The sequence below is a fragment of the Balaenoptera ricei genome, chromosome 1 (genome assembly GCF_028023285.1).
Source record: "Balaenoptera ricei isolate mBalRic1 chromosome 1, mBalRic1.hap2, whole genome shotgun sequence".
In the NCBI taxonomy this organism is placed as follows: domain Eukaryota; kingdom Metazoa; phylum Chordata; class Mammalia; order Artiodactyla; family Balaenopteridae; genus Balaenoptera; species Balaenoptera ricei.
Genome location: NC_082639.1, coordinates 102478798 through 102492796, shown reverse-complemented (window position 1 = coordinate 102492796; position 13999 = coordinate 102478798). Strand labels below are relative to the sequence as shown.

Below are 13999 nucleotides of genomic sequence, written 5' to 3'. Positions count from 1 at the left end.
AAACAGACTCAGTGATGACTTCTCTTTATCTCCAGTGAAATTTCTTTTTCTCCAAGGGATTAATAGAAATGGAAATTCTGAAAACACAGAAATTTTCCCAGTTGGGAAAGTGACCTAAAGCAACACTGTCCAAGCTTGTTGACGCCAGGTTAACACTCCTATTTGAGATAATACTCAGGTTTCATGGGAAACACTTTCAGCACATGATTTTAGAAAACTGAGTACGACTTTGATTTATTTGAAAGCTGGCAGTACTTAATGAAAACCAACATTTACTAAGAAATTACTGTGCCTTCCATTCTAGCTAACCAAACAGGCTGGAGCTGATCTAGGACTAGAAGAGTTCAAGTTCTTAAATGTTGCCCAAGTCCCTCCTTGCACAACACTGAAAACAAACAGAAAATTGTGAGATAATTTTCTTTTCTTCCTTATTAAAAACAGCACTTTTTTTTTCCTTTTTTAACATCCACTTTTTTTTTTCCTTTTTAACATCCAAAGTCTTGACATGTCACTTTTTTTTTTAAATTTTTTTTTAAGTACATATTCTTTTTTTAAATTAATTAATTTATTTATCTATCTTTGGCTGTGTTGGGTCCCTGCTTCTGTGCGAGGGCTCTCTCTAGTCGCGGCAAGCGGGGGCCACTCTTCATCGCGGTGCGCGGGCCTCTCACCATCGCGGCCTCTCTTGTTGCGGAGCACAGGCTCCAGACGCGCAGGCTCAGTAGTCATGGCTCACGGGCCCAGTCGCTCCGCGGCATGTGGGATCCTCCCAGACCAGGGCTCGAACCCGTGTCCCCTGCATCGGCAAGCGGACTCTCAACCACTGCGCCACCAGGGAAGCCCTGACATGTCACTTTTTAACTGCCCTCCCCCTTTATAAAACTTCGTCATTTACTGGGCATGGTTTGGAAGTTATTGCTGGTACTAGAATCTGAGATGGAAATTTTTCTCCAGGCGCACACAAGTGGGAACTGAAGAAATTACACAATTCGAGTATCAAAGGGAGCTGCCAGGGAGAGGAAGCCACACCTCGGACTCTGAACATTACTCTGGTGCAGCTGGCTTTTCCTAGCGGGTCATCCGTGGGACTGACTGAAAGCACAGGACAGGGAGCTCAAGCCAATCACTGGGCCAGGAACCAAGCTGGGGGCCCAAATTTCATCCGTTGGGATGAAGGTGGAGGGCCTCAGGCCACACAAATGACCTCTCAGTGCTTTTCTTCTGGCACAAAAAATGAATGAAATGCTAACACCAACCTGCCTCAAGAGATTCCTGGTGAGGAGCAACTGAGAGAGGCAGATGTCAAATTTGGTGGACAGATTACGTGTTAATGGTGAGAAGAAATTTTACATATTTGCCTTTAGGTCACAATGAAGTTGAAAGGCAATGTAATCAAACTTCTAGAAACAAATGAGCTTACCACTCTGGCATGTGGACTTCCAGCAATCTGGCCAGAGGTCATGATTTTGAGCAAAACCCGAATTGCGGGCAGTTAACAACTATTCACTTGATGCAGTGATGTCCTGTTTCTTGAAATCTCTTCTCCAACTTCCTTGGTGCCTAAAAAACACCAGGCCACACTGAGTACCTTCGATGTTTGTTCAAGCCTATCTTTCCACAGCTCCCTTCAGTTTCCTGGGAGAACCTGCCCTCGTTGGAGGCAGAGAAGATGACCCTCTGCGTCTGAGGAGGAATCTGGGGCACGTCACTTGATCATCTGTGTCTCTTCATCCGCATCATAAAACTCTTCCTCTTCCTCACTCTCACTCCCTAAAGGGCTCTCCTTGTCCACAGACTAAAGCGGGAAAGGAGAAAAGGGCAGGGAAATGATGTCATGACATTTCTAAAATTAAATTACTGTCTAGCATTCAACTGACAAATGTACTCTGATGACATTTATTCCCCTAAGAACTAGCCCCTAAAGTGTTCTAAGAAAGCTAATGAATCATCTTTATTTCTCTGACAATCAGCTGCTATCAGATCCCACCTTTTTTTTCCAGCAGTTTTGCTCAGTTCTATTTAATATAACCAGATATTCTTTTTTTTTTTCTTTTTTCTTTTCCCCCAAAACTATCATCGTCCGAATGGTAAATCTGAATGATTAAGAAAAATTCCATCATACCTTAGGGGGATCCAAGGTCTGTAAAGATAACGTCTCCTCCCCCAGCCTCCGATATGAGTACACCTGAAGGTCAGAAAACGTCTCTAGCAATGGACTGTTAAGGGTTTCTGGCAATAATAAACTCAGGAGGCCTGAGGTCAGCCCCGTGGCTCCAAAGACAATGAAGGGTAAAGACCACTGCACGTACTTCTATGGGGGCAGGGAGTGGAATGAAAACAAACAAAAACTCAGTGTTAGTTTCCTAGCAGATGACATCAGCAGTCTTATGACCCAGGACCTGCCATGTTTACTGTCCAGGCCCTGCCTCCTCACTAGAATACACCAGAAAGCCCGTCTTCTTTCCCCTTAGAGAATTACCCCAGGAAACCAGAGCCAGTCCTCGGGCACAGAGACAGGAGTGAGTAGATCAAAAGGACAGCGCTGGCCTGTGCAGCAGACGCAGCCGACTGTTCATGCACGGGCTGGGGACTGCGGGGAAGGGGCTTGGCTGTCTGAGCAGTGCAGACACACGGCCAGAGTGCATGGTGAGCCGGACACTCAGCTTCCACTCCAGGTGAGTGGCCTGCAGCACAGTGATCTCCACACGCAGGAGACGCCCCGCATATTTGCTGACCACGACGAACTTTAATGCTCTCAACACTGGAACGGGCCAAACAGTCCCACATATGTGTTCTGATTCACTAAGCACCAGAACTGAGAGGCACGGGGCTTAAAGGCGTAAACACCCTGAAAAGGAAGAGAAAGGCCTAGAGAAACCTATACACGTGGTTTGGACATGGTAGCGGGCCGGTCCAAAAGACGTTCTCAGGAAAATTTAAATACAAAAATACAATTTCAAAGATAACACCAAGGTTCTTGCAGGACGGGGCTCTGGGGGATTTCTGAGCTGATAACCATTCCTGAGTTCCTGCACAGGAGCAACCCAGCTTTATCACCTTCCGGTTTGGGCTTCCAAATTCGGCGGCTAGTTAGGATGTCCCTTCTGATCATCTTTTCCTGATTTTTCAAAGGTGAAGAGATGATGGAGCAGGAGAGGGAGGCATGGGGAGGGGAGAGGAGGGGGACGAAAAACTCTGACCTCCGGCCCCCTGCGTGCAAACACGTGCCCAGAACTGTGGGCCTGCTGTTGAATCAAGGGGAACGTTCACCTCTTCTCAACTTAGTGGGACTCAGGGAAGACACAGCGCTGGGTGTTACAATGTTCTAGGACAGCCGTCCAAAGTCGGGCATCATTAATGATAAACACCTAGCGTTGGACACATTTTGCAAAATGAAACTAATATGACTCCTTCATAAGAAGGGTCTTGTGATCTAAAATTGAGCATGATAGTGGGAAGCAGCCGCATAGCACAGGGAGATCAGCTCGGTGTGCTTTGTGACCACCTAGAGGGGTGGGATAGGGAGGGTGGGAGGGAGGGAGACGCAAGAGGGAAGAGATATGGGAACATATGTATATGTATAGCTGATTCACTCTGTTATACAGCAGAAACTAACACACCATTGTAAAGCAATTATACTCCAATAAAGATGTGGAAAAAATATTAAAAAAAATAAAATTGAGCATGAAACACAGAGAAATACTCAGAAAAAGGAAGTGTATCCCACTTCCTCAAGAAAAGAAAAGGCTACAGTGGCATTTCAGAGACGTCCTGTACTAGGACGAGGCGAGCAGTTGCCTGAGTGATGGCACTTGTCTCCAGAAGAGGCTCAAAGCCCCACATCAAACCTAATCACGCTTCAACAAGTCTTGGCTGGGAAAGTCCTAGAGGAGACCAAGCAGAGACATGCACAGGGGCTCCATGGGATCTTTCTTAGAACATGGACATTTTGAGATTGGATGGAGTTTACTTTATCTCCCTTTCACCCTCTCCTCTTCTAATTTTCTTTTCCGAGTGGTGTGCTGTGTTCACTGTTATTTAATACAGGGTACCAATGCCTACAGCATATAGTTGTGGTGAAGACTGCATGATATGATGTACGTAAAGGGCTTAGCACAGAGCTCAGCACACAGCAGAAACTTAGGAAATGTTCACTAATCAACTAACGTACAAATGGGGACAGGAAGGGGCAGGCTGGCAGTAGCTAACTCTCCAGTGAATACAGCCAATCCCTGGGAAGGGTCCATCTGCCCTCATGGATCCTTCATCTAAAAGGCACAAGGTGCACATTTGTGTCAGGCTGATCTTAAAACAGCAGCTGTTTGTTACCTCTTTCTACTCAAAAGCACAAACATTTCCAAAGCAGAGAATCAAGAAGAACAAACTAGGAGGTACAAACCAACCAGTGAGGGGATGAAGGGAGCAATAATCCCACCAACTCTGGAGAACATGGAACAAGTTCCAAGCCCAACATTCCTGAAAGGCAAAAGGAAAAGTAAAAAAAAAAGTCAGTAAGTTCTAGGGGGACAATTTAAAGACTCTAAGGGATAGTGGGCTCAGAATAACAAATCCCAAAGTGGAAGTGCAGGATGCTACAGAGCAGTACTGCCCACTAGAACTTTCTGTGATGCTGCAAATGTTCTGTACTCGCCCTGTCCAATATGGAAGCGCCCAGACACAGGCAGCTACAGAGAGCTCAATGCAACTAAGAATGAGGAACTGAATTTTTAATTCACTTCATTTTAATTAATTTAAACTTAAATAGCAACATGTGATATTGGACAGTGCAGGTATAGAGGCTGGTGCAGAAGTGAGCACGTGAATATTTCTTGTTAAATGTTCTCCTGGGTTCTCATGTCTTAGGTCTCCTATCAGTTAAAACATCCATAGAAGAGCCAGGGTTTAATGATCTGAAAAGTCTGCCCATTTCTTTAAACTCAACTAATTACGAAAGGATCAGGCATATAAATAGGAATTGATTGGACATATATTCTCAGGAAACCAAGAACATTACCTTCTTGGGGAATGTGGGTATCAAGGAGGGAGAGGAAATGAGAATGATAATGATTATAGGTAGGGTGACCATACAGCACCCTGTTATCCCAGCCAAATTGTTAATAATGCCCACATTCGCTCTCAAAAGTGTCCCAGTTTGGAACTAAATGGTCACCCTAGTTTTATAGGCAATAGCCAGAGAAAGCAGGTTCTGGGAATAATCAGGGAATGACACGCCAATCACAGACAACCTGATCTCTTACTGGGAAAAAGGCAGACAGAACCATTACGTTTCTTGCATAGATAAGGGAAAAAGAAGGATCTGTTTGGAATGATCCTCAAAAAAAGACCGGGAAAATGCCGACTGGGGGACTATGGTCCAGCCCACAGAGGCCGTTCTGTAAAGACTAAGCTGCATCCCTGCCCTTCAAATTTAGGTTTGTTTTTTTGTTTTCAGACTTATTTTATGAGGGGGAACTAAGGATGGAATATGTTGGGTTTTGGTTTTGTTTTGAATATGTTATTTTTGATATAAGCACGTCCTACTCATTGAAGACCACCTTTAACAACTAATATGTAAATATAATATTCACTTATAACTATAGGGAATTATCTTTATTTATTTATTTTTTGGCTGCATTGGGTCTTCGTTGCTGCACGTGGGCTTTCTCCAGTTGCGGTGAGCGGGGGCTACTCTTCGTTGCCGTGTGGGGGCTTCTCATTGCAGTGGCTTCTCTTGTTGTGGAGCACGGGCTTTAGGCACGCGGGCTTCAGTAGTTGTGGCATGTGGGCTCAGGAGTTGTGGCACACGGGCTTAGTTGCTTCGCGGCGTGTGGGATCTTCCCGGACCAGGGCTTGAACCCGTGTCCCCTGCGTTGGCAGGCGGATTCTTAACCAGTGCGCCACCAGGGAAGTCCCATCATTTTCTAAATGTGTATATTTTGTGCTAAAATATAGGCTCTGTGATAACAGGGACCTTGCCTCCTGGTCCATCGTGTACCTGACACAACAGGGTTGACTGAATAACTCACGTGCACTGAAATAAAAACAACATCCGAGCACTATTTGGGTGACGGGATACGTTTAGTGTAGCGTACTTCTCTCAAGATTGACAGGGAATTCAGCCCAAGATAAAGTTACGTTTTCCTCTGCCAAGAGGGCAAGAGCAGTCTCTACAGGTGCTGGGCTCACAACTGCTTGCTGAGTTGCTGTTAGCCCACACTCGCTGTGCTCCAGGTGGAGTGAGGACCACGCCTCTGTCAATGCAAACATCTACAACAGAATTCAGGACATGGGAAGGAGAAGCCTGTGTGTGAGGCATACCTGATGACCGTGGGGTACAGCTCCGAGGTGTAGATATACACGACATTGAAGGCAGCGCTGATGGTCAGCTTCCCCAGCAGGGACAAGGAGCGGCTGTTCACCACTGCGAACACACCTGTGTCTGAGGAGGACAAGTGCCACATCTGTGAGGTCCTCGGTGGAGAAAAATTTATCTAAGTGACACACTTAATTCTGAAGGAGCGAGAGACATTTGTGGTGATCTCAAACAGTGAAGAGGTCATATAACCAGACACACATTCAGAAGGTTTAGTCATCAGACACAGCACACAGCAAATATTTCTCAGCATTTTGGCCATCCCCAGGAAATCTTACACAGTGGCTGTCGTGATGTGTGATTAAACCTGCAAAACCTAAATGTCCATCAACAGATGAATAGATAAAGGAGATGTGATATATATATATACATACACACACACACAATGGAATACTACTCAGCCATAAAAAAAGAATGAAATAATGCCATTTGCAGCAACATGGATGGACTTAGAGATTATCATACTAAGCGAAGTAAGTCACACAGAGAAAGACAAATACCATACGATATCACTTATATGTGGAATCTAAAATATGACACAAATGAACATATCTATGAAACAAAAACAGACTCAACAGATATAGAGAAGAGACTTGTGGTCGCCAAGGAGGAGGGGTGGGGGAGGGAAAGATTGGGAGTTTGGGATTAGCAGATGCAAACTATTATATAGAGAATGGATAAACAACAAGGTCCTACTGTTTAGCACAGGGAACTATATTCAATATCCTGTAAAAGCCATAATGGAAAAGAATATGAAAAAGAATATATGTATAACTAAATCATTTTGCTGTACAGCAGAAATTAACACATTGTAAATCAACTATACTTCAATAAAATTTAAAAAAAAAACAAACAAAAAAAACCTGCACTCACTCCTGAATGACAGAGTTCCCTGAAAACTTCTGTACTGGGGTCAACTAAGCTTCACAGAAGTTGTTAAGTTCCACCTATCTCAGGGTATTACTTGCCTCTCCTTTCTTCCCAACCTCATTCAACAATCAATGATGTAAAAGGTTGATTAGCATGACAAGCCCTGACACATAAGAGGAGTGAGTCTCAAAAAACTCCTATCTTCAGTTTGCACTCCTTGGTGTTCCATTGTAAAGATAAGGAATAATCCCACTAAACTACTACCGGAAGATATAAAACATTAACGTTCTTTAAAGAACAAGACTCTAAATGTGGAACTACTTTTCATCCTTCCTCCTCCCCAACTTCTTACTTGAAGATTACTAATCAATAATGATATTTCAGTTTCTTAATGTAATGTTTTTTACATAAAATGCAAAAATACAGTTTATGCTAGTTCACGTCCCTATCAAAAATGCTATCAATTGTCCAGTGGTTCTTTCCTTTATTAATACTATCTTCTCTGGGATCTTACAATTTAATTATTCCCTTTCAAACATATATAACCTCTCCCCTTCAGCAGCCCACTAGGCCGTAACCTTCAAAATAACAGTTTTCTTCCCCTTAGGAAAAAGCAAAAATTCTCACTGGCTCCATTGCACTTTCTCCCCTTCACAATCAAACATCTCCAGTGAGTGACTGACCCTCCATTTCCTCAAACGCATCTGCCCTGCACATCACTACAATGTGGCCTCCAATACCATCCTCTCCTGAAACTCCTATTCTTGAAGGTCAGCAGCAATGTCCTGATCACCAACGTAATTGCCTCTCATTCTCTTTGACATTTCTGACTAATAGAACATGCCTGTCCCTTCCTTGGGACTGCACGCCTGGCTCATCCAAACCACTCTTCCTTTAAATAACTCAAATGCAATATTCTTTCCTGCCCTGGACCTCCACGGTGCCCATTTCCCAATCCATGCAAATGGCATGCTTTAGACACTCTCCTGTAGTTGCTTACTCTTCCATCTTGTCTGCCCCCAAATATATTTTGAGTTGCCTCAGGCTAAGGCCTTGTTTGTATCTGTTCCCCTCACGGCACCTCCCATAGTCTGATCACTAAATATTTATTGAAAGAGTCAGTATAAGGACTATAACAGGGATTAATTTAAGTGAAAAGAATCTGTGCTCCTGTTCTTTCAATGTCTGAGGAGGGAGGCACATAATATATCCCATTCCAAAATAAAAGTTTCACATTCCCAGCTTGACTATGAAATACAACTTCAACTACTTTAAAGATGGCGCTCTGAACGCAGTGGCCCGGGCACTGCCAAACTCAACCATCTGGGGCCTTCTTCTCTTCCGCCAGGCTATCTGGAAGAATATGTCAGCAATTTTAAGTACTGAATATATTATTTTAAGCCATGAGGTGCTTCTGGAAAAAGAAGCATGCTCAAGGTATAGGTCTGGACTTTTGATATCTAACAACTTCAAGTAAACCAATAATGAGGGCAAATTAAATTCATCAATGATTTTCCAGAAAACTGAGTGAGTCAGGAAGAGGTCTTGGGGGGCACTGAAGCAAACAGAAATGTGCACGTTTGCTTGACTGCAAATGATCTTTGGGACTGTTTTCAACCCATACAGGATGGTACCTTTCAGAACTGTGTTGGAGATACTCTACAACATCTTTAAAACAGGTTAGGGGATTGCCATCCTGAAAACTAAATTCAAATAACATGTCGCAGAAGGCTTACCATCTAAACACCCACAAGATCCAAGGCTGGAAGATTTCTCCCCTGTGAGGCTCAGGACACTTCCAGCAGTGGCCCATCTGAGGAGCCTGACTCCAGCCGCATACCCACAAGTGCTCCCATCAGCCTGACACCTCATCTGATGCTTGAAACTTCTCTCCTTGTTCCTGCCAATGGAGTCTGCAGTGGCCATTTGAACCTGGGGGAACTCACTCTCTCCCAAGATAGCCCATGCCAATTTCAGACAGCTCTGTTTATTAGAATATTATTTCTTAGCCTGCCTGTGGAGCTGCCGGTCTATCGGTCATCATGAGTTAATATTTAGGAAGGCTTTGCGGCCACTGGGCTGGTTCCCTGGATTTCTGACCTTGGTTTTTATCTGAAAATGAAATTAGATATTATTGGCTATTATCAATGAATGTTCAAAGTGACTGTTTAGGAAAAAAGAGTGATTTAAAAGGAAAAATTAAGCTCAATTATCTTTGGGAGGAAAAAAGAGGGAATTTTCAAAACACTTGTATTCTTCAAAGTACTGAACTTCAGAGGTTTTAAGTTGATTCCAATGATGAAGATACTACGGACATCATTTTCAGAACTAGTTATGTGAAGTTTTCTCAGAGTCCACTAGGGTCTCAGTATGTTACAGTCACATTTCACTGACCCAAATAGTAAAAATTAAACTTAATCATCCACTTCATTCACTGGGTGATTATAGTAAATTTTTATTGTTTATGAATATGTTAAAAATCTTTAAGACAGCTGTAGGTCCTGTACTATGATACATAAGTTGGGCAAAGAACCATAATTCATTTTGCTTTCCATCGGCTTTTATTTTTTCTAAAGAAAAATACCACATATGCCGAAAATTCTGTCACTATAGTTTTGTCATTTCTAGAATTTCACATGAATGAAAGAATTCAGTTTGTAGGCTTTTGTGTCTGGCTTCTTTTAGTTAGCATAATGCTTTTGAAATTCATCCACATTGCTCCCTGCATCAGTAGGTCACAGCTCATTGCTTTGTTGTTGGTGAGTAATTCATTGTATGGATATAACACAATTTGTTTATCCATTCCTCAGCTGAGGGGCATTTGGGTTCCTTCCAGTTTGGGGTTATTATTAATAAAGCTACTATGAACATCAAAGTCCTTTTGTGGATCTATGTTTCTGCTTCTTTTGGGTAAAGTTGAATCAGACAGTAAATGTATGTTTCTCTTTAAAATAAGCTGCTAATGTTATCCAAAGTCTCTGTACCATTTTACATTTCTATCAGCAGTGTATGAGAGTTCCAGTTCTTTCTTATGACTGCCAACATTTGGTATGGTCAGTCTTTTTAATTTTAGCCATTCTAATAGGTGTGTGGTGGTATCTCATTGTGGTTTTAATTTCCATTTCCCTAATGTCTAATGATGTTGAACATCTTTTCCCATGCTTATTTTCCATATTTATATCCTTTTGCAGAAGTGTCTGTTTAAACCTTTTTCCCATTGTTTTCTCGTTACTGAACTGTGAGAGTCCATTCTATCTTCTGGGTACAAGTTCTTTATCAGGTATACGTTTTACAAATATTTTTCCCAGTCTGTGCCTTGCTTTTCATTTCCTTAATAATGTCTTTTAAAAAGCAAAAGTTTTAATTTTGATGAAGTCTAAGTTATGAATTTTTTTGTGTGCTTTTTGTGTCATATTTAAGAAATCCTTGCCCAAAGTCACTGAGATTTTCTTCCATGTTCTCTTTTAGAAGTTGTGTAGCTTTAGCCTTTATACTGTTGACTGAAAAAAAAAAAACACAACCTAAAAGTTGACAATTATGTTTTATTCCAGGGACACACTGAGAACTTACGCCTGGGAGACAGCCTCTCAGAGAGTTCTGAGGGACTGTTCTGGATAATAAGAGAGGAGCCAGGATATATAGGAGTTTTTGCAAAAAAAATCAGGTAGTCAGAACATCAAAAGATTACTGCCAGTTAAAGAAAAAACAGATTATCTCAGATTAATGAATTTAGCACTTTTCTGTGCATGGGAAAATGCAAGAATCTGGGCTCACTGAAATCATTCTTTTGATATGCACCTTAACTATCTAGGGCCAATATCCTGTTTTCTCCATCCTGAATCACCTCAGGGTGCATCATAGGGGTGGCTGATGGTTTGATGGCTGCAACATTCTTTGTTTACTGATATGGCTGGTGATTCTTTGTCCACAACATTTAGACCTACCATTCATTTCAAGTTAATTACTGCATATGATGGGATGTGCAGGTTGAAGGTAAATTTTTTACATATGGATATCCAATTATTCCAGCACGGTTTATTGAAAAGATTGTCTTTTCCTCATTGAATTGACTTGTCATCAAAAATCAATTGACCATGTGTATTTTTCTCTATGTGTGTTATGATTGAATGAAACATTTTTAAAAGGTGAATAAAATCTCAGCCTCCTCAAAAATAAAATAAAAATCAAATGACCGTATATATAGGTCTATTTCATATTCAATTCTATTATCTATGCATCCACCATTATGCCAATATCACACTGTCTTTTTTTTTTTTTTAATTTTCAGGCCATGCCTCATGGCTTGTGGGATCTTAGTTCCTCAACCAGGTATCGAACCCACGCCACCGCAGTGAAAGTGCTGAGTCCAGGGAATTCCCCGTACTGTCTTGATTAACGTAATTTTGTAGTAAGTTTTAAAATCAGGTGGGATAAAGTCCTCCAACTTAATTTTTCTTGATAAAAATTATTTTGGATATAATTTGCAGTTCCATAGAAATTTTAGTATTAACTTGTCAATATCTATCAGCAAAAAGAAGCCTGGTGGAAATTTTATTGGGATTGTGTTGAAGATAGATTGATTTGGGCAGAACTGACATCTTAGTATTTTCTGATCCTTGAGCATGGTAAGCTCTTCATTTATTTTATTATTACCATTACCACCAATTCATTTATTTAGTCTTCTTTAACTTCTCTCATCAATGTTTTATATTTTATAGTTTTCTATAGGTCTCATACATATTTTTAAGTTTTTATTCCTAAATATTTCATATTTTTATCTTTTATAAATGGCATTGTTTTACTTCAATTTTAAATTGCTTGTTGTTAATATACAGAACTAAAATTATGTGTCAAAAGACTCTGCTAAACTCATTTCTTAATTCTAATAGATTTTTTTTTAGGATTTTCTATGGAGACAATCATGAAGTCTTGTGAATAAAGACAGTTCTAGTTCCTCCTTTTCATTTTGGATCCCCCTAATTTCTTTTTATTGCCTTGTTGTATTCACTAATAATTTCAGTACAATGCTCCAAAGAAGTGGCAAGAATGGATATCTTTGCCTTTTTCCCAATCTTAGGGAACAAGCATTTAGTTTTTCACCATTAAATGTGATGTTAGCTGTAGGTTTTCCTTTATCGGGCTAAGGAAACTTCTACTTATACTTGCTGCTAGTTTTTGTAAAGAATGGGTGTTGAAACATGATAAGTGCTTTTCCTACTTGTATTGAAATGATCATATGATTTTTTTTTTCTTTTTGGTATTTTAATATGGTGAATAGCACTGATTAGCTTTTGAATGTTAAACCAACTGTGCGTTTGTGGGATAAATCCTGCTTGGTCATGATGTATTATACCTTTTTTATTCATTGTTGAATTTGCTAATGTTTAGTTAATAGATTTTTGCATCTATATTAATGAGAGATATTGGTCTGTAGTTTTCTCATAATGTCTTTGTTTGGTTTTAATATCAGGGTGATTGCTGACCTCACACACTGGGTTGGAAGAGTATTCGCTCTTTTTTTTATTTTCTGGAAGAATGTGTAGAATTATATTATTTCTTCCTTATGTGTTTCATAATTTACCAGTGAAGCCATCTGGGCCTGGAATTCTCTTTGGGGGAATGTTTTAAACTACAAATTAGATACCTTTACTGGATAAAGTGTTATTCAGGTTATCTATGGGTTTGTACACTTTGGTAGTTTGTATCTTTTAAGGAACTTATCCATTTTACCTAAGTTGAATTTATTGGCATAAAAATGTTTATAATATTCCCTTATAAATGTCTACAGTTTCTATAGTGATGTCCCTCTTTCATTCCTGATACTGGTAATCTGTTTCTTCTTTCTTTTTCCTTTATTAATTAGTGTGGCTAGTGGCTTATTGATTTTATTGATCTCAAACAACCAGCTTTTGGTTTCATTGATTTTTCTCTATTATTTTCATGTTTTTACTTTATTGATTTTTTACTTAGATTTATTATTTCCTTCCTTTTGCTTAGTGTTTAATTTGTCAGTCTTTTTTTTTTTTTTTTTAATTTGCCTTCTATTTTCTTAAGGGAGATGCTTAGATCATTGATTTGAAAACTTCCTTTTTTCTGATACTTTTTAAAAAAATCTATTTTTGGCTGCGTTGGGTCTTCGTTGCCGCACGTGGGCTTTCTCTAGTTGCGGCGAGCAGGGGCTACTCTTCATTGAGGTGTGAGGGCTTCTCATTGTGGTGGCTTCTCTTGTTGTGGAGCATGGGCTCTAGGCACGTGGGCTTCAGTAGTTGCAGCACACAGGCTCTGCAGTTGCGGCACACTGGTCCTAGAGCGCGCAATCTTCAGTAGTTGTGGCGCAGCTCAGTAGTTGTGGCGCGTGGGCTCTAGGGTGCGTGGGCTTCAGTAGTGTGGCGTGCGGGCTTCAGTAGTGTGGTGTGCGGGCTCAGTAGTTGTGGCTCGCAGGCTCTAGAGCACAGGCTCAGTAGCTGTGGCACAGAGGCTTAGCTGCTCTGCAGCATGTGGGATCTTCCTGGACCAGGGATCGAACCTGTGTCCCCTGCATTGGCAGGCAGATTCTTAACCACTGTGCCACCAAGGAAGCCCGATACATTTTTTAGTTATACAAATTTCTCTCTAAGCGCTGCTTTACTGCATCCCACAAACTCAATATGTTGCACTTTAATTATTGTTTAATTAAAAATTTTCTAATTTCCTTTGTGATTTCTTCTTTGACCCATGTGTTTTTAGAAGAATGTTTTTTGAAATCCAAATATTTGA

General features: G+C 40.9%; 1 protein-coding gene across 4 annotated transcripts in view; it reads right to left on the bottom strand.

Moving 5' to 3' along the window:
• Window positions 1-13999, bottom strand: part of SLC22A15 (solute carrier family 22 member 15) — a 118214-nt gene that overhangs the window by 37808 nt on the left and 66407 nt on the right. For 2 of the 4 annotated variants that reach the window (XR_009504292.1, XR_009504291.1), the window contains exons 9-12: window positions 6319-6439; window positions 4404-4476; window positions 2123-2311; window positions 1421-1795 (exon numbers count right to left, since the gene is read on the bottom strand). Coding sequence is in view for 2 of the 4 variants with exons in the window: in XM_059928593.1 (XP_059784576.1) it covers window positions 1706-1795; window positions 2123-2311; window positions 4404-4476; window positions 6319-6439 (473 nt within the window). In the remaining 2 variants the exon portion in view is untranslated. Of the gene's footprint in view, window positions 1-218; window positions 1796-2122; window positions 2312-4399; window positions 4477-6318; window positions 6440-13999 lie in introns of those variants that run through there. The other 2 variants (XM_059928593.1, XM_059928613.1) reach the window with 2 other exon arrangements.